This window comes from Conger conger, chromosome 10 (assembly GCF_963514075.1).
Source record: "Conger conger chromosome 10, fConCon1.1, whole genome shotgun sequence".
NCBI lineage: Eukaryota > Metazoa > Chordata > Actinopteri > Anguilliformes > Congridae > Conger > Conger conger.
In genome coordinates this window covers 21,260,892-21,281,165 of record NC_083769.1, presented here as the reverse complement: position 1 = coordinate 21,281,165, position 20,274 = coordinate 21,260,892, and the positions used below count along the sequence as shown (strand labels likewise).

The following is a 20,274-nucleotide window of genomic DNA, read 5'->3' as shown; positions in this document are numbered from 1 at the left end:
ATCTATACTTGCTCTTTGTTCATGTTATCATATTATGTGTGACTTTGTGACCTGTGTTTTGATGGCATTGTGGGACATGTAGTTATGTATAGCTACAGCAAAGGGTGCATCATTATATCCTCTGCCAGACAAGAATGTTTTCTTGTCTGGCAGAGGATCCTTCTTGAAACCAATTGAATGTTACTAGTTATGGTAGCCCATTAGCCTCTCCTGGTCTCAAGGAGCCAAGGAAGGAAGGAAAATATATGAATGCAGCCATTCAGTTACACACTAATTCACCCACTCTTTCAGTCAGTCACTCACCCTTTCACTAATTTACCCACTGTGTCACTCACTCATGCACTCCCTGATTCAGTGATTCACTCACTCACTGATTCTCTCACTCACTGATTCTTTCACTCACTGATTCTCTCACTCACTGATTCACTGATTCACTCACTGATTCTCTCACTCCCTGATTCTCTCACTCACTGATTCACTCACTGACTGATTCTACCTCACTGATTCTCTCACTCACTGATTCTCTCACTCACTGATTCACTCACTCACTGATTCTCTCACTCACAGATTCACAGATTCACTGATTCACTCACTCACTGATTCACTGATTCACTCACCCACTCACTGATTCTCTCACTCCCTGATTCTCTCACTCACTGATTCACTCATTTACTCACTCACTCCCCAACTCATTTATTCACTCATTCACTATTTCAAGTGGGCAGTTACTTTCCTTTTCAATTGCTCACCAACTCACTTGTTCACTGATTGACTCACTCATTCACTCACTCACACACTCAACCACCTGCTGACTCGCACAGTCACACACCAAAGCTCACTCTGCACACTGAAAACAGGCTGCATTTGGGACATGTGCCACTTGTTGCAGTACCTTTATTGTATTTCTACAATGCAGCAGGACACAGGAACAAATGGCTCTTCAGCCCAGAGAGAGGAGAGGTGAAACTTTAGAAACCAGAGAGAGAGAGAAATGAAAAGACTGATAGATAGAGTGAGTTGGAGAAAAGCCTGAGGGGGAAAAACAGATATACGCAGCAAAAGTAAAATGGTCTCTCCCCCTCCTTATCCATCTCCCCACCCGGCCGTCGCTGCCTCGCTACTCAGTTTTGGCGACGACGCCCGTCTTCCGGATCACATGCTCCATGTGGGCGTGCTCTGTGTCGATCTTCACCTTGTATTTGGCCAGAACCTTGAGGAGAGGCCTCAGGCTCAGCCACCACTGTGTCTTTGGAATGCGATGCCTGAAGAGGGGAAGGACCAGTGGGTCAGTGAGACCGATTACTAAAAACACCTCTAATTAAAACACCCCGTCGGCCACTCGCTAATAATTCCTCCACTCCACTCCACTCCACCAGACAACTGGGCATCCAGTCTCTCAATCAGACAGCTGGCACGCACTCCCTCAATAAATAATGGACTTTTATTCAGTCACCACTATCACTTGCTTGGTCACTTAGGCTATGTTCACATGGTAGCGACAGCAAACAGTTTTTTCAATGTATTTCAATGAGACCACAATGAAAAGCTCTGTCTCCACCTGCGCTGAGTGCTGCACACCCCAATGGAACCTTCTGCCTGTTTGCTCAGTTTACTCAGCTTTTGCTGCCATTCGTAGTGGAGAGACAAACCGAATGTTATTTCTTAGAAGCAACATGAAGGATTGGATAAACTGGCATGCGCTGTTGTGGTCCCTCCTGTCTTCCTTTCTAGCACAGGTAACATTAAATTAATGTGTCCTGTTCATCCTTTGTTGGGTTGTAGCCCATGGTAGGTGCCGAATCACCTTTCCAAAATAATAGATATATCCCACCGAATGACCATAGTGATGTTTACATGACCTTGTTCTTTCCTGTCTTTCTGAATCATTCAGTCACTCAAATGAATAAATGAATCACTTAATGAAGACATCGATCAGGTAGTCCTTAATCACCCAATCCTTACTTTGTATAGAGCCTTTGCAAATCTAATTGTCTCACAGTTCTTCACAGCACTTCACAGAATTTTACAGGGGGTAAATTCATGCATTTACTGTACATGCAGAGGGCTTGGAAATGTAATATTCATGAATAGTATGTTTATTAATAATAATAATACTAATAATATAAATACTCACTCAAAGTCTGTGTGCTCTTTGAGCTCAGCCAGCGGTGTGAAGACCATTGACCTCTTCTTCATGCCCAGCAGGCAGGCGGAGTCTGGGTTGTTGGCAAAGATGCGACCTGCAGAGACAGGGAGGACATGGTCACGCGGTCGTATAAAGGTCGTTTCACGGTGAGGCCACTGCGCTCCCAGAGCGGTGCTCAGCCCTGCTTGGATATAAACCCTCTTGTGCAAAGGTAAAGGCATCGGACCTTGATGCAGGCATCAGTTCAATGTGGTTGCACACCGAACCCCCGGTCCTGCCAAAGCTGAGTTTGGCCAGACACACGACGTCTCTGTGTCTCTGTGTGTGTCTGTGCATCTCTGTGTGCGTCTCTGTGTGTGTATGTGTGTGTCTGTGCATCTCTGTGTGCGTCTCTGTGTGTCTGTGCATTTCTGTGTGTGTCTTTGTGCGTATCTGTGTGTATCTTTGTGCGTGTCTGTGTGTGTCTGTCTGTGTCTGCGTATTTGTGTGTGTCTGTGCATGTCTGTGCGTGTCTGTGCTTCTGCCCCCAGGCCCTGAGCTCTTCTCACCGTGTCTGTAACAGTCCTTCAGCTTCTCGGTGAGCCACAGCACCGACTTGGCTCCCATCTTGGTGCCGAAGTTCCTGTCGAAGGGGGTGGGGGTCCCGCCCTAAAGCAGAAGCACAGAGTCAGACACCCGCACTCCAATCACAGGGGCGTTCACAAGGTGCATTCACTCCACCCCCACCTGCTGCATGTGCCCCAGCACGTTCTTCCGGCAGTCAAAGACACCTTTCCCCTCCTCAGAGTACAGGTTGAAGATGAAGTCGGTGGTGTAGTTGGGGTTGCAGTTCTCGTTCCTGCAGACAGGGCAGCAGAGTTAGCAATGACCAGACCAGGCAAGTGTTTTTTATTCAAGGTGCCCAAGGTTTTTTATTCAAGGATTGCAGAAGTCTGTCAAAATTAGCATGGGGGCAACGGTACATTATCTGACAGCCTCCCCCATATAAGTCTAAGTGAGGCTGCTGATAAACAGATTACTGCTCCCACCAAAGGAGGGATACAAGGGCTAAAGCCCTGCTGACATTTTGTTTGGCTTTGTAAAACAAACTCAATGTGAAAGAAAAGTGGCATTTAGGCAGCGTGCTTCTTTTGTGTGTGACACGCTGGTGGTACGCCTCGGAGCTCACCTGAGAATCAGGCCCCTCTTCACAGTGGTTTTCATCTTCTGCAGCAGGTGCTCTACGTTGACCTGCAAAAGACACGCGGAAGCTTCCGGTCATGGCCGAGCCGAGGAGCTGAGCCCAGCCTGGCTCAACAAAATAGGTGTCCCATGTAAAGATGCCCTGCTGAATACACCTGTCCCAGGTTATGGGTATATACCTGTCCCATGTAAAGGGTCTCTGCTGAATACACCTGTCCCAGGTTAAGGGTATATACCTGTCCCATGTAAAGGGTCTCTGCTGAATACACCTGTCCCAGGTTAAGGGTATATACCTGTCCCATGTAGAGAGGGACAGGCTCACCTCCAGGTCGTGAATGTTGAAGTGATCTTCGTAGATGTAGGCCGCGTCAGCTCCCGCTGCCATCCCCGCCATGGTGGCCAGGTACCCGCAGTACCCCCCCATGGTCTCGATGATGAACACGCGCCGCTTGGTGCCGGCAGCCGACTGCTTGATCCTGTCGCACGTCTGCGAGGGACACAGACACGGCGGAGGCAGCACCGTTACAGTATTCGGCCTATGCACAAAGGGGGTCTCTGCTAAGTAGCTACAAAGAGTGGCCTCTTCTCATCTACACATTTATGTTCTCATGAGTGTGGCCTTTCTGTCTTACAGCACCGGAAATGAGGCACGACTGTGTCTAGGTTACAGCACTGACAAAGATGGGCTATCTGTGCCTCTGTGTGTGTGCATGTGATGTATATTTCAGTGTTTGTGTGAGCATGTACATGTATATGTAAGCATTGCGTGTGTGTTTGTGTGAACATGCGCATGTGTACATAAACGTGTGTTTTCTGTGTGTGTAAGAACGTGTATGTACGCACTTGAGTGTGTGTGTTATGGTGCTGACCGAGGTGATGGTGTTCAGGGCAGTGTCAGCTCCGATGCTGAAGTCTGATCCTGGGACGTTGTTGGAGACTGTGGCAGGAATGACTACCAGGGGGATACAGAGCTCTTCATACTTCTGCCTGGCTGCTACCAGCTCCAACCCACCAACAAATGCCTGAGAGAGAGAAAGAGAGAATAAGTGAGAGGGAAAGATAGAAAGAGAGAGACATACAGAAAGACAATAAGTGAGAGAGATATAGAGAGAGATGTTCAGCTGAAAGGTATTTTTCAAGCCATTAGTTCACTTAACATTTAACTCAATTTCTCAATTTACGGCAGATACAGATAAAACTTTTAAATATTTATTTAGATGCGCATGCATCAGCTACAGAAAACTGTATATCATCCACATGGCTGTAATGACTTACTTAAAGTGTGTTGATTTCAGCCACAATTCTACACACTGCACAGGGGTGAAATTAGTGTCTGGGCAGATCTGACTGAACCCATCATTTCTAATCAGTGTTATTCTTTTTACATCATGTTACCTTTGCTAGGTATCAAAGGCAAGGTCCCACAATGAATCTCACCTCAAAGCCACCGACAATGACCAGCGCGTGGATGTTGAACTTGGCGATGTTTAGACTAATGTCCTCTAGATGTTTCCCGGGCAGAACCCTACACAGTGAGGCAAGGGCAGGGAATGTATGTGCCCTTCATTTGACCAGGATAGCTTCACACACCTTACAATCACAATGACAATGCAAAGAGGACGCAGCAGGAATGCGTGAAGCTTACAGGTCCTGTACTGTGGGTGAGACTATAACAGATGATCTGGGAATGCTACAGTAATTAGTGCAATTTCTGTGACTGTAAAACTCAATGGCTGCTCTTCAGAACAGGCTGCACAGCAATATCAGACTTTTGGGAAAAGTTCCACTACTTGCAATAACCTCGCGACAAGTTACAATTTATCATCATCGCCACCTTCATCATCATCGTCATCATCGTTACCTCTTGGTGCCGAGCATGGATCCTCCCTTTCCTGTCCAGCCCCCAACCCCGGCCCAGGTTATGGGCTCAATCTGCGAAAGAGTATGAGGGATTATGGGAGATAAGGGTGTTGCTGTGCATGCACTACACCTCAAATACGGGCTGGATGGAGCCAGTATATCCTTATTATTGCTACTGAAGTAGATGCTAAGGTTAAAAGCATTGCTATGCAATGAAAGGATCGTTCACAACCGTACAGCCCATCATCCACAGTACTGCTATTACTGCTACAAGTGCTACTACTACTAATACTAATAACAATAAGGGCTCTACCTTAGACTTGGCACAATGCGGCGGTAAGCCCACACGAGAGAGAGACATACAGAAAGACAATAAGTGAGAGAGAGAGAGTGAGAGAGAGAGAGAGAGTGAGAGAGAGAGAGAGAGAGAGAGCGAGATGTTGAGCTGAAAGGTATTTGTCACAGCCATTAGCTAATTTAACATTTAACTCAATTTAACTCAATTTCCAACTAGCAGGTGCCATTGCTAGTTTCAGAGAGACACCACGCCCATTTTCCCATCAGCACCTTCGCTATGACAATAGCAACTGACCACGTGCCTATTTGGGCATGTTTAAATTAGGTGTGGTTATGGTAATTCTGGCCGCATTACTATTTTGATGCAGTTGAATGTGTTTGCGTTATGACCGACCAAAAGCTGATCTAAAGTCATGTTGCAGTTTTGTTGCTATTTTAATGGCGTAATATTAGGCTAGTAATGTGCCAGAGGCTGTGAAAGCAGAGACACAAAAAACATGCTTACAAATATATTATAAAAGATGACGAGACTACAACGTGAAATATTTCTGTTATCAGAAATATTATGTATTGTGTGTGTGTGTGTACGGGGGAGAGACAGAGCACCCACCAGGCCCTGAGCCAGCCCCTCGAACCCGTCGTGCACCGCCAGCATGTTGTGTCCCTGGATGATCCCGATCCTGACCGCCGAGCGCACGGCTGCGTTCATTCCCGCACAGGGAGCGCCCACGTTCAAGATCGCCACGTTGATGTTGCTCTGGAAACAATCAAATGCAAATCAAGTGCAAATAATCTCTCATTTTCATCTCATTCATTCCCTCACTCACTGAGCAAGCACCTTGAACCCTATCTGCACTTACACTGCCATGATAGAACAAAGCCAGAACTCAATTGTAACTTCATTTTGACTAGCGGCGTAGCCAGCAATTTATTTAGGCAAAATGGAAACTGAAACCCCTGGCTACGTGTCTGGATATGGTCTGTGGCTCATGGACTAGAATCCTGCACAGCATTTTACATTGGACTAATTATCCTGTATTTACTTTAGACATGATGATGTAACATTGTGACAATAATAAATTGTCACTATTACAGTTGTGTTATTAATGTATTCCAGCATGGCAGTATCACAAATACTTCAGAAGCTAGTAATAAACAATGCATTTTTGCTTGTGTGTCTCAGTCACTGTTGTTCCAGTCACAGTTGCCACATGGCAACAGAGACATCCCATCATTTTCCACTAAACTTGCATTACAACTGACAACAGTGGGATTATCCAAATGAACAATGCTGCAATTCCTCACCTTGACATCTGGGGGGCGCACATGAGCCAGAAGTTTGTAAGTGTTCCAGTTATTCTCAAAGCTCCTATACACACACACACACACACACAGCGCGAGAGAGAGAGAGAGAGAGAGAGAGAGAGAGAGAGAGAGAGAGAGAGAATGACATATGGGTATAGTGTCTTTTTCTATTTAGTTTTCATTATTTCATCAATTTTCCCTGTCACTGTCCACTCTGCCTCATACATGCATTTATTTCAGAAATGCCAAGCATGACAGAAAATGTGATTTTGTCAGACTTGGAAATTTAAATGATCCCACTGCTATTTGTCAAAACAGCTTGCCTTCTTGCAAGTCGTATTCATACAGCTGGTTTGAGGCAACAGTTTGCAAGGTGAAAGCAGGCTAGAAGCAGGATGGGCTTAGATTTAAGTGCTGCGGAGAGCCAGACAGCCATGTTTTATGATACATACAAATGTAAACTATGATCACTTTATTATGTAAACCTGTACACCAGCTTATTAATGCAAAAATGTAATCAGCCAATCATGCAGCAACTAAATCATGCGTGGTCAAGAGGTTCAGCTGTTTTTCAGACCAAACGTCAGAATGGGGAAGAAATATGATCTAAGTGTCCACAAAATTATTATTGGTGACAGACAGGGTGGTTTGAGTATTACAAAACTGGTGATTTCCTGGGATTTGCATGCACAACAGTCAGAGGAGGAGGGTCAGACTGGTCAAAGCTGACCGGAAGGTGACAGTGGCGCAAACATTACAGCAGTGCAGAAGAGCATCTCTGAACACACAACACATCAAACCTCAAAGTGGATAGGCTACAGCAGCAGAAACTTTAATTAGTGTGATAAATACCTAATAAAGTGCTTATTGAGTGTATAACTAGGTAAAATACATGCATACATTTATTGGACTTAATGAATGTAAGTGGTCATGAGCAGGAGACATTCAGCGTTTCATAATTCAAACTCTGAATACTGAGGCTCATACATTAAATTGCCACTCTCTCACATACGGTAACTTGTAGATGCCTGGTGAACAGCTAGGGGGAGCTATCTAGTTCAGTTTCAGGGTTAATCTGAGAAGTGGACATTCTAAGGCCAATTTACCATGGGAGAAATTAACCTGACTACACGTATGATTCAGCCAGGAGGCTGGACAGAATATCTCGGTAGTAAACAGTGAGTTAAAGATGTAGTAGGATGAGAAAATAAGAGAAGTGGATTCTCACTTTCCCCTGAGTTTGATGGCATCGTCATATCTTCCCTCGGCCATGGCAGTGGTCACGTCCTTGGTCTGAGACAGAGAGAAAGGGGGAGGCATTGCAGTATTTTACCTTTCTTACTAAGGAATTATGTAGTTTAAATCCTAACTTTTAAAACTGACAAACAGGTGCTAGCCTGGTTGGTTTACAGCAACAGACCTACCAGTTTTACCATGCACTAATCACTATTTTGTTTCTCCTCTCCTCTGTCTGCTCTGGGCTCTGGCCTGGAGCTGTAGCTCAATCGCCATAACCTGACCCTGGCTTCAGCGAACCTGCTACTCCTGCCCTCCTTGTGCCAAGAATGGACCTTCCCAGATAATCATCTATATATGTATTATCTACATAATTACTATTTGCATAATTATTGATTGAATTAATTCATTTAGATTTATTGAACCATACTGAGAGGAAGGTGTAAGTGTGGGTCCATTTCTGAAGGGGCATGGCATGGCATTAAGGGGAGTGGCCTGTTGGAGAAGGGAGCTGAGAGGAAGGGGTGTGGCCTGCTTCACGGGGGAGGGAGAAGGGGAGGGGAAGAGTGAGGGGGCGGGCTCAGAACAGGAAAGCTCACCACTTGAACGCACTCCATGAGGGGCAGCCTGACGGCCAGGTTTCCTGAGAGACTGACCACACAGGCGGGGGTTTCTGGGGTGGCCTCCAACAGAGCCATAACGGCTTCGACCCCCATCCTGCTGCCCTGAAGAGTGGAGGGAGGGAGAGAGAGGGAGAGAGAGGGCGAGAGAGGGCGAGGGAGGAGGGAGGGAGAGAAAGAGTGAGGGGAAGGGAGGGTCGAGAGGGAGGAGCAGGGAAGGAGAACAGTGAGAAGGGAGAGTGAGAGAAAATAGCATATATACAGTGAGCTCCATTATGTTTGGGACAAAGGCATATTTCTTTCTTGATTTGACTCTGCACCATGAAATGAAGGGACTATGTGCTGTAATTTAGTTAAACCAAAATCACCAAAAAATACTCTTTCATAAAAGCTATATGTATTCATTTTAACTATGTGTGAATTGTTTCATTATCAATCTAAAATTGTGGAGTACACAGCCAAGTCAAGAAAATGTTTTGTCTTTGTCCCAAGACTTACGAGGCTCACTGATCCTATATTTCAAAGCATATGTTGCTAGAACTAGAGCGAGGGGGAGATGCACACTGTCCTCTTTGGGAATACTGTGCATTACAATCTGAAGACAACAGAAGCCAGTAAAAGTTTGGATCAGGATGGAAATTTGAATTGAATAAGGGGGAGGACGTACCAGGATTCTGTCAAACGCTGAGGGGGTTCCCCCTCTTTGAACGTGCCCCAGGATGGTGGCGCGGGTGTCGTAGCCCAGCTTCGTCGCCACCAGCTACAGACGGACGGACAGACGGAAGCGCGGTCAGACAGTGCTGAGTAAAGCTGAGATGTTTTCAGCATTATATCAGCACTGTACATTTTTCAATGTGTGAATTTGAGCAATCAATATATTAGAGCTGCAGGGGATCTTAGATTAGACTAGAGCGTTAACAACCAAATAAAAGGAATACGTTTGGAGAGGAAAAAGGGAGAAACAGGAGTGATTAGAAAGAGAAAAGAAAGAGAGAGACTTTGATATTCATTTACTGAGCACACAGAAACCTCCACCATTACATAAAAACAACTTTCTAACGTACCATCTTTACTCCCACACGCCCCTCGAACAAAGAAGTAAAACACACAGCCAACACACAGCTCTCAACCCAAACATGTCTCCATCACTTTGTCATCTACCCCACAAACAGCCCCTCAACACTCTGTATGCTGAAACGTAGCCATGCCATTCACCCTGTAATTCTCAAACTGCCCTAAGGTGCATGGAGGGATGTATCCCCCAAAACCAGCTGTACATCTGTGGATGGACACACTTCCTGTTCCTGCTCCTATGTACTGTCCCTGGAGTGAGTTTTGCCTGACCGTACAGGAAGTTCACCTAACCACCCTGTACTGCTGTTGAAAATAACACCCCAGCCCAACACACACTTGCAAGGCTAGGAGCTAGATACCAAACTGTTTCAGGGCAACTACAAAACAGACCACAGAGAGAGAAAGAGACTGAAAGAGACAATGAGAGGGAGAGAGGAAGTGAGAGACACAGAGAGACTGAGAAAGAGAGAGAGAGGAAGAGAGACAGAGTGAGAGAAAAAGGGGGAGAGAGGAAGTAAGAGAGGAGGGAGAGACTGAGAGGGAGGAGAGGGAAAGAGAGATAGTGAGAAAGAGGAGGGGGGGATTGAGAGAGAGGGAGGAGAGGGAAACAGAGTGAGCGAGAGGGGGGAGGGAGGATTGAAAGAGAGGGAGGAGAGGGAAACAGAGAGTGAGAGAGAGACGTGTGATCACCTCTCTGATGTCCTCAGACGTGATGGGTCTTCCCTGCGAGTCCATTGCTCCCTCAGCCACGATGATGACGTTCAGACGTGATCCCCTGCCCCTGGTCTGAGAGAGAAGAGAAGCCATGCTCGGTCTCCGCTGAACCCCCTCAGACCATTCAGACCTGTGCTATGCCGGAGGAACACAGAGGAACCCACCGCCACTGCTTTCCAGATATTGACATGTAAATGTACTGTTTGTAGTGTGGGGTACAGTATTATGTACAGTGCGGGGTATGATGTTACAGTAATATTGGGGTATAGTGTTTATGTACAGTGTTAGAGCAGTATTTCGGTACAGTGTGGGGTGCAGTATTGGGGTATAGTGTTAGAGCAGTATTGGGTGCAGTATTGGGGTACAGTGTGGGGTATAGTGTTAGAGCAGTATTGGGTACAGTATTGGGGTACAGTGTGGGGTATAGTGTTAGAGCAGTATTGGGTGCAGTATTGGGGTACAGTGTGGGGTATAGTGTTAGAGCAGTATTGGGGTGCAGTACCTCCGTGAGTCTCCTGCACAGGTGCTCCTCCCAGTCATCCTCTGGGGGCATCTCAGGGATAAACACCCAGTCAGCCCCACAGGCCAGAGCTGTGACCAGGGCCAGATACCTGTAGCACACACACACAACATTATATAAACACACTCACTCACACACACACACACACATACATTACATTACACATGCATACTCACTTTCACAAACAGACTACATTACACACACATACTCATTCTCTCTCTCACACACACAGACAAACAGACAAACACAGCTACTCACCCACAGTGCCTGCCCATCACCTCCAGAATGAAGGTCCTTTGATGGCTGTGGAAAGAATAAAAAACAAAGGGGGGGTTCAAATCTCCAAGGCAACACACAGTGGGGAAACTCCTGCCTTTAGCAAGTTCAGTCAACTCACATAAAAAACACAGATAAATAATATGAAAACAACACTATTTGCTAAAAACATTATGCTATTATGTGCATTTGAATCTGAAAAACATCTATGTCATGGCGGTTTTGGCGTGGTGTGAGGTACTGGCGTTTGGCTGGTCTGGAAGCTCGGTGAGGGTACCTCTGTGCCGTGGTGGTGATGGAGTCCACCACCTCCATTATGCGGTGGAGGGCGGAGTCTGTGCCGATGGTCATGTCCGTCCCACAGAAGTCGTTGTCGATGGACCCGACCATGCCCACGATGTTGAGGTGTGAGGAGTTCTGGGCCTCCTCCTCCGTGATCTTCTCTGGAGGAGAGAAGGAGAAGGGGGCACATGTCACACAGGAGCCGGTTGGAAAGGGAACACCTGACATGGGGGCTATTCAGGAATTTGGATGAATAATTCACATATTGAGAGACGGGAGGGGGGATTAAGAATTGAGAATTAAACTTTGGCAAATAGCCTCCACATTTTGTGTTTGCGCTTTTTTTCCCACAATAAATCCTCACTAAAGGCACCGCAATGACCATCAACAGCGTATTTAATAGGTAGTTCAGTTCTGTTTTGGTTTGTTCCTTGTCTATCCTCCCTTGCAGAGTACCTGTTAAGTTCACAAATTTCATTACAAAATAGCTCACTTCAGGGAAGAGAGCAAGGGGAAAGAATGTGTTACTGTGGAACTGAATCCAGCCAGTGGAAAGGCAATCTAAGACGACTTTTGGTAAATGTAGTTAACGGGAGGCTGCAGAACTGTTGTCAAAAAGGATATTTACTGTGTAAATATAATGTAAGGAGATTCTCATAAATGGAGTCTCAGAGGACTCCTGAGGCAGTTTGGGCCTTGGGGGCAGGTGGGGCCTTTGGGGTAAGTTTGGGCCTGTGTTGGCAGGTGGGGCCTTTGGGGTAAGTTTGGGCCTGTGGGGGCAGGTGGGGCCTTTGGGGTAAGTTTGGGCCAGTGGGGGCAGGTGGGGCCTTTGGGGTAAGTTTGGGCCTGTGGAGGCAGTTTGGGCCTTTGGGGGCAGGTGGGGCCTTTGGGGGCAGACGGGGCCTTTGGGGTAAGTTTGGGCCTGTGGAAGCAGTTTGGGCCTTTGGGGTAAGTTTTGGCCAGTGGAGGCAGTTTGGGCCTTTGCGGGCAGCAGGCTCCTCACCTTCCTCCAGCAGGTCCTCCAGCAGCTCACTCCACTCTGTACGGAACTGGTTGGCGCCGGTCAAACTGCCGTCACCGCCAATCACACAGAGGTTGGTGATGCCGAGCTTAACCAGATTGTAGGCGGCCTGTGTGCGCCCCTCCCTGGTCCGGAAATCCTTACAACGGGCACTGCCAATCACAGTGCCACCCTGAAGAGGAAGGGAGCGGGGACAGGGTTAGAAAACACAAGCACGTACAGCTCTAGAAAAAATGAGGACTATCCCAAGAAACATTAACATGGTAGGGCACATCCTACGACCTTGCCCTTTCAGAGTAAAGTATGTTGTAAAGATCTGGGGCCTCATTTAGAAACGTTGCGTATGAACAAAAGAATGCGTATGCCACCTCTCACGTATCACATATGAAGAGTTAATTTGCAAAAACGGATAAAAGCCTCTCTTACAACGAATAAAAAACAGCTGTTTGATTGATGCCTGTGCCCAAAAAATATGATTTAGGATGATAAATATAAACGGAGATGTTGTTGTAAAATAATCCCTCAAATATGTAGATGAATTGTTAAACAATACTTCATGTTATTAAATGTATTCTCATAAATAATATGGTGAACAGTCGGACAAATTACGCTGCACTGATACAATGCGTCAGTCGGACAGATACGAGTGCATAGTTTCATATATTGTTATCATATTCATATATTATGTTTCATAATGTGTTTATTGTTATGGATTTTTGTTCGTTCTATCTCTTAATTTTGTAACTGTGTTTCAATGGTGCTAGACAAATAACGTGTATTATTATTATTATTATTATTATTATTATCATTGTCATCATCACATTCGTTGAGGCAATCAAATGGCTGAAATCCCTTTTCTTGGCCTTCTTTTCAGCGTTTGCCATTGTCGTCTTTGTGAAATGCATATTCATTAGGGGTGGGCGGGATATGAAGCTGGCAAAGGTGCGCCACATTTAGAGATTATTGTGATTTATAAAGGAAAACTGGCATGGGACGTGCGTGTGCACTGTTTTATAAATCTGAATATTTTTGTGTGTACGCACGTCCTGGGTTCCATGCGTACGCAACCTTTTGACCTGAATCCTACGCACAGTTTTATAAAAGAGGCCCCTGGACATGATGGTTCAGTAGAGGATATAATAAATAAACGGTCAACTTTAGTTTGGGCGGAGGTTAAGGCACTCATGACAACACAGTAATATTGTGGCTAAGAAATTGCGTTGTAACCTGACGTGTTAGAGTGTTGGTCCATTGTATTCTTCAGCTGAAGGTACTTAAAAAGAGTCGCTTCCATAAATATTCTGCTTTTAAAAGTTATCGGAGTTGTTTTGGACAAAGATGTTTCAAGGAAAACACACTTAATGATTCATTTAATCATTTGAATGGTGTTCTAGATGGTGTCCAAGTCAGTGTTCTCAAACTCCAATCTTATTGTGGCTACACCAGGGATCGAACCTCCGACCTTGTGGGTCCCAGTCATGTACCTTAACCACTCATCTACAGGCCGCTGTTAACAACATTCTAATAACATATTTGATATTACACCATAAAGACTTAATTCTGTTAGTCTGGTGTAGAGAGGGTGTTGATGGGTGTTTATAGTCGAGGCGAGGCAGGGAGCCAGAACTTACCAGCTGAAGCATCATGGACACACTCTCCCAGGTAGCAGGACGAATATTATCCCCACCATCAACGAGACCCTGGTACCCCTGCACACACAAACCTGTGTTTACAGCAGGATTCACAAACCTCCAGCAAATTGCCTGCTTCTTTCAGTCTACCACTTGCCTGATCATTCAAGAGAACAAATGCAGCCTGCATATACAATAACATCTTCATATTAAATTTGAGTTTTTGGTCATGTGAAATGTTTGCACGTTCTCAGAATATCCTTTGATGTGGCTGTCAATGACTGTCTGAATGCACCCTGAATAAACCACCCTGGTGTAAGATCCAGCTTTAACCAGCTTGAAATGACCAGCTACCAGGTGTTTCAAATCATAGCTTGAGCTGGTTAAACCATGTTCAGTATGGAGCTGGTCTGAACTGATCAACCGGCTACCGGCTGTTTCAGAACCTAGCTTGAGCAGTTTTTTTCAGCAGGGCAGCTCAATAAAATCCAGAAAAATTCATTTAGCTACTGGCAGATAGTCTGCTGCAGATAGGCCCACAATAGTTGAGAATGACATGGACCATCAACGAGGACTACAGTTAGGAAATAGTTCCATTTTAAAATTATATGATCTTTTTAAAATAGCATAGCAAGGAATATTTAAAATTCCGAAAATTTACATGCAAAATACACACATGCAAAATACACACTATTCACTAAATATGAAGTTGAAACATGTCCAGTCTGTGAAAAGGTGCCAGTCCTTATGAACGTGACTAAGTCTACTCTATACCATATCTGCATGGCTTAGAATGTGCCATTAGTTTAAAATGACTGCAGAGGTTCTCCCTCCGGCAGCGAGTCACTGACCTCATGAACGAAGTAGACCTTGGCCCCTGTGTAGATGCCGACTCTGACCGTGGCCCTCACAGCCGCGTTCATGCCTAAAAAGTAGAGAAACACAGAAAGCACACAGTTGTATCCAGGGGAACGTATATTTCCCTTTCCTCCCTGAATTGGATTTGATGTCAGGAACCATGGAGGACTGAAGCCAGCCCTACTCCCCTGGATGGATAGCACCCATGTTCCATTACAGCACTGTTTAGGTATTACTCTATGCTTAACCCATTTGACTTTGCTCCCTTGTCGTTGAGTCGGTGACATCCCAAATTATTGCTGGGTTCAAATTTATATGAATACAAAAAACTGCAATGTAATAAAACTGCAAAACGGCAATGCCAGATTGTTAAAAAGACTCTCCGTTAGCGAGAACAGCAATTTAGATGCTTATCAGCCTCTTATTTGCAAAGCAGGGCAATACAACTTCAGCCTCCCCGTCGCCATGCTCACGGTTTACAACCCCCACCTTGCCACAGATTCAGATGACAAAAGACATATTCCAACAATCCTTGATACCATTTCTCTAAGTCAAAAAACCATGTTCCAATATAAGAACAAAAATATAAATTCAGAAGTTGCATGAATAAACACATTGGTTTTTTGTATGGGGTAAGCTTCTTGTATGGGGTTTCCTTCCCTTTCCAACAAAGTGTGGATATGTCATATTCAGGTGACGGAAAGTTTAGGAATATTGCAGGGTTTGCATAACAGAATGAATATACAGACGTGTGTTATACCATGATTTGGACTTGCTATAAACCTGTAATTGTACTGGCGAACAGGGATAATGAGGCTCTGGTGAACCTAATTTTGAAATAAGAAATTTTAAATGCAGGTTGGTTAGAAAGCATTACAGTGAGTAATCCTTTTTGGAGAGCTTTCAGCATGCTTTATAAAAACATACTCTCATATATGTGAACAAAACACACATGAGGGTTAATCTACATTATGTATAAAAATAAATCTGCTTTTATATTAAAAAAAGAGGTTTTTCTGATCATTCGCGTGTCTGGACAAAGAGATATGCAGATGTTTTGTATTTGGAGAGATTTGGGGAGACTTGAGCACATCTGGGTGCAGTTTTGGGAGAACTCACGTGGAATTTCAATACATGTCAATATCTTTACCACAAATTTTTTACACAAGTTGACATCAACTTTGTGCACAAATATAAAGTAGTTCTGGGTTGATCCTTGACTTAGAAATGGAGATATTCAGTGCTAAACTATAAAAACTTCAGGCATTTTTATTTTTTTTGTACCTTTTATGTATACACTATGACATAAATGTGTTCTGTCTCATATTTCTGAATGGTACATGCCTCTTCTTTAATTTAAGTTTTCAACCATGTGTGCGCAGTAAATCGTTTTTGACACTTTTATAGGACTTGTACAAAATAGGTGGAAATTGCCCTCTAGGAGGGCAAAGTGGAAGGTGTTAATCGATCAATCAAAAGACGGAATTTGTGGTCATCACATAAATTGTATGATTATACAGCTGAATATGAATAATAGCTTAATATTTATGAACTAACTGAGGTCCTGCAGCTTGCCAAGGGCCGTTGTGTCACTCCAGTGGGTGTTGGGATTCAGCCGTGTCCAGCTGTCTGACTCGACACAAGACAAATGTTACTGCTCAAGGGGACTAAACCTGTCGCTACAGCCTGGGACCTGACAACCTAGTGGTTTGAAGCCCAGTCCTTTAGCCGGTACACCACACAGCTATCTCTTACATTCACAACAGCACAGGCCAGCTAGGGAACCCTGTTATGTGACCCAGAGTGGTGTCAGTGTACCTTTCTATTGACTGAGTGTTCTTTAGTTTAGCCCAACTGAATGTTTTACCTGCCTTTACCTTGGAAGTACTTATCAGGAAAATAAAGAATTGAACATCACAGGTTCAAATCTAACTGAGGTAAATAACTGATTAATACTGCCGCCTGGCTTTTCAGAATAAAACGTAGTCAGCTGTTGATTGAAAGATTATAGGGCCAAGGGCTGCTGGAATTATTTTCACCTTAAAACACATCAGCCTAGCCATACAAGGTTTTGACAAAATAAGGGCAAAATGCTGGTCCACCTAGTTTCATGCCAGTATGCCAGTTTGTACATAGGACATGTGAAAATATGAAATTTAGTAGGAACCTGACAAAGGAAACCCATTAATAACTTATCCCATGACTGCCAATATCGGGATTTATGCCATTAAGCTGAAAAAGAAGCACTAGGCTTATAGCCCACAGATTTTATGTTTAATTTTGGGTAGTCTCTCCTTGCTCTCCTCTCCCTCCAGCATATATGTCACTGAAAAGGCCAAGGTGTCTGGGTTTTGTTACTGTAAATGTGCACAGAGTGTCTCTCGTTTCAGCAGGGAGCAGCTGAAGAGCGGACTAGGCCTCACAGCCCAAATGTGTCATACCACAGAAAGGTCACCCACTCTAAAATTAGCCCCAAATAAGAGAAAGAGACCAGACAAGGGGAGATGAAAGGACCAACGCGAAAGGTTACATGAAAGTTGAGCATTGCCCATAGAAACAACAGCTGAATAATAAAAATGTATACTACAGATTTTTACCTGCTGAATTAAAAAAAAAATTCTAAGAAGAGTATGAAAACATCTTCAGTTTTCACTGGAATAAAGAATGAATGTATGTAGCAGCACAATAAGCAGAATCTGTTGCCATTTGCTAATGGCAGCCATGTTAGTTTAAAATATTTGCTGGTGCCTTTTTTTCTCTCCCCAGGGTCCATTGATAAAGGATGGAATTCCAGTTCTGACTCTTTTCCCAGTCAATAAAAAAAACGATTTCAACTAATTCCAAGTGAGGAGTGAGCTTTGCTGATGCAGGACTGTTTTACCCAAACAAAAACTGAGATTGACTGGGGGACGGGGTGGGGGGTGCAGTCCTTATTTTAGGCCACACATTCGCTGTAACCGATCGCTGCTGTTTGCTTTGGATGCCTCTCTTGCAGCACTTCCTCCGCTGTGGGTGCCAAGTCTGCCATACTCAGAAAGCGGGGGTGCAATTACAACTCGAGAACCGCGGCTAACGGCATCGTTCATGAACCTCAATTACCGTCATCACCCACCAGCAACAGGTCCAACAACACGTGGTGCCCCGGAGGCCCCACTTCCTCTGCCGCAAAACTCGGCCATGCATGCTTGCGCTCTTACCTTGAGCATCACCTCCGGACGTCAGCACTGCGATGGCCTTCCCCACACCCATCTGGGTGGGGTCGACCGGCTCTTCGGGTGTGGTGGACATGACGACAGGTTCTGTGCGATACGGGACAGGATTGAAGAGGCTTTGCCGGGCGTCCTGTCTGCCAGAAACGCTCTGTAGGACTTCCCTCTCTGCTTCTCAGGGTGGGCAACTCTGAGGGCTGTCACTTTATAACGCGCTGAAAATCCCCTGGCTCCTCCCTGTTACCCTCCCACCTCCATAAACACTAGGCATGCATACTCCACAACTGCATCCTAAATATAAATCGAACCCTACTGTCAAATCCCTCCTGTTATCGTAGCACAATTGTGCTGCTGGTATTTGACATTGTTCGATCAACTGATCTTTTATTGGTAGGCAAAACAAAAATAATGAATACATGAATGTTAAGACTCAGCTCCTCTGCCTGTAATCAAAACCAAGAGGCAGGAATGCAACAAATTTAACAAACACTTTCCTAATGAAAAGTAAAAGTTTGTTGAATGTCAAGCCAGCGCTGGGGAAGATCATGGAAACACAAAACAAGTTTGCAGTGTGAGCAATGCAAACCAATTTGGCAGATCAAAATCTCAATTCAAACAAAGCACAATATCCTTTGCTCTCAAGTTTGAAGGACACATTTCAATGTAACATGCAACCAATTTTGTGGTCTTACAGGGCTGTTTGACTGCACAGATCATCTGGCATCTGAAGACGAGCCCCCATCGCAACAGTCATGTGACTCGAAGGTCAGGTGACCTCAAACAGAACCCTCTCTGCTACTTCCTCATCCTATCTGGACAAGCTAATCTGAGGCAGAGCTAAAGGCCAGAGGTGTCAACCTGATGTCTGATAGCTGGGCTGCTTACAGGGAGTCGCAGGGAGGGGGACGGGGTGGGGGGTGCAGTCAGTATTTTAGGCCACACATTCGCTGTAACCGATCGCTGCTGTTTGCTTTGGATGCCTCTCTTGCAGCACTTCCTCCGCTGTGGGTGCCAAGTCTGCCATACCCAGAAAGCGGGGGTGCAATTACAACTCGAGAACTGCAGCTAACGGCATCGTTCATGAACCTCAATTACCGTCATCACCCACCAACAACAGGTCCAACAACACGTGGTGCCCCGGAGGCCCCACTTCCTCTGCCGCAAAACTCGGCCATGCATACTTGCGCTCTTACCTTGAGCATCACCTCCGGATGTCAGCACTGCGATGGCCTGCCCCTCACCCATCTGGGTGGGGTCGACTGGCTCTTCAGGTGTGGCGGACATGACGACAGGTTCTGTGCGATACGGGACAGGATTGAAGAGGCTTTGCCGGGCGTCCTGTCTGCCAGAAACGCTCTGTAGGACTTCCCTCTCTGCTTCTCAGGGTGGGCAACTCTGAGGGCTGTCACTTTATAGGGTCCCCTGGCTCCTCCCTGCCACCCTCCCACCTCCATAAACACTCAGCATGCATACTGCAAAAATGCATCATAAATATAAATCGAACTCTACTGTCAAATCCCTCCAGTTATCATAGCAAAACTGAGGCAAAACAAAAATAATTAATAAATGAATGTTAGAACTCAGCTTCTCTCCCTGTAATCAAAACCAAGAGGCAGGAATGCACTCAAACACTTTCCTAATAAAAAGTAGTTTGAATGTCCAGCCGGAGTTTGGGGAAGATCACTGAAACACAAAACAAGTTTGCAGTACAGCAACCTTCAACACACTGGTCGTATGGCCTGGCTTAAATATCCTTGGACGCCTTGACTTGACGCACATGTCAATCTTATCTGTGAGGGCCTATCTCTTTCTTACAGGATGACATAGGTTTTGTTTTTCAACATCGCTTGCTATTAGTCTTGCCAGATACCATGTGGCGCCTTGGGGTCCACTCAGTGAGGGCAGGGACCTATCCCCCCACCCTTCATCTCCTGCCACACAACATAGGCTCTGAGTACTAAGCCAAGCCCCTCCAGCTATACAAATTCATTTAACACTGAACTACACATACAGAGCAAACCTCCAAACCCATCATGAAATAAG

General features: G+C 45.2%; 1 protein-coding gene across 1 annotated transcript; it reads right to left on the bottom strand.

Moving 5' to 3' along the window:
• Window positions 1-924: 924 nt before the first annotated feature.
• Window positions 925-18,397, bottom strand: LOC133138330 (ATP-dependent 6-phosphofructokinase, muscle type-like). The gene is made up of 22 exons (XM_061256974.1): window positions 18,220-18,397; window positions 15,016-15,089; window positions 14,165-14,242; window positions 12,516-12,705; window positions 11,508-11,673; window positions 11,213-11,257; window positions 10,937-11,045; window positions 10,411-10,506; window positions 9,314-9,406; window positions 8,626-8,751; window positions 8,019-8,083; window positions 6,791-6,854; window positions 6,096-6,242; window positions 5,190-5,260; window positions 4,766-4,853; window positions 4,198-4,350; window positions 3,651-3,815; window positions 3,315-3,376; window positions 2,873-2,984; window positions 2,695-2,794; window positions 2,135-2,240; window positions 925-1,262 (listed from the first exon to the last, which is right to left on the bottom strand). The coding sequence occupies exons 1-22, from the start codon at window positions 18,308-18,310 to the stop codon at window positions 1,118-1,120; spliced, it is 2,346 nt and encodes a 781-aa protein (XP_061112958.1). The 5' UTR covers window positions 18,311-18,397; the 3' UTR covers window positions 925-1,117.
• Window positions 18,398-20,274: the final 1,877 nt, after the last annotated feature.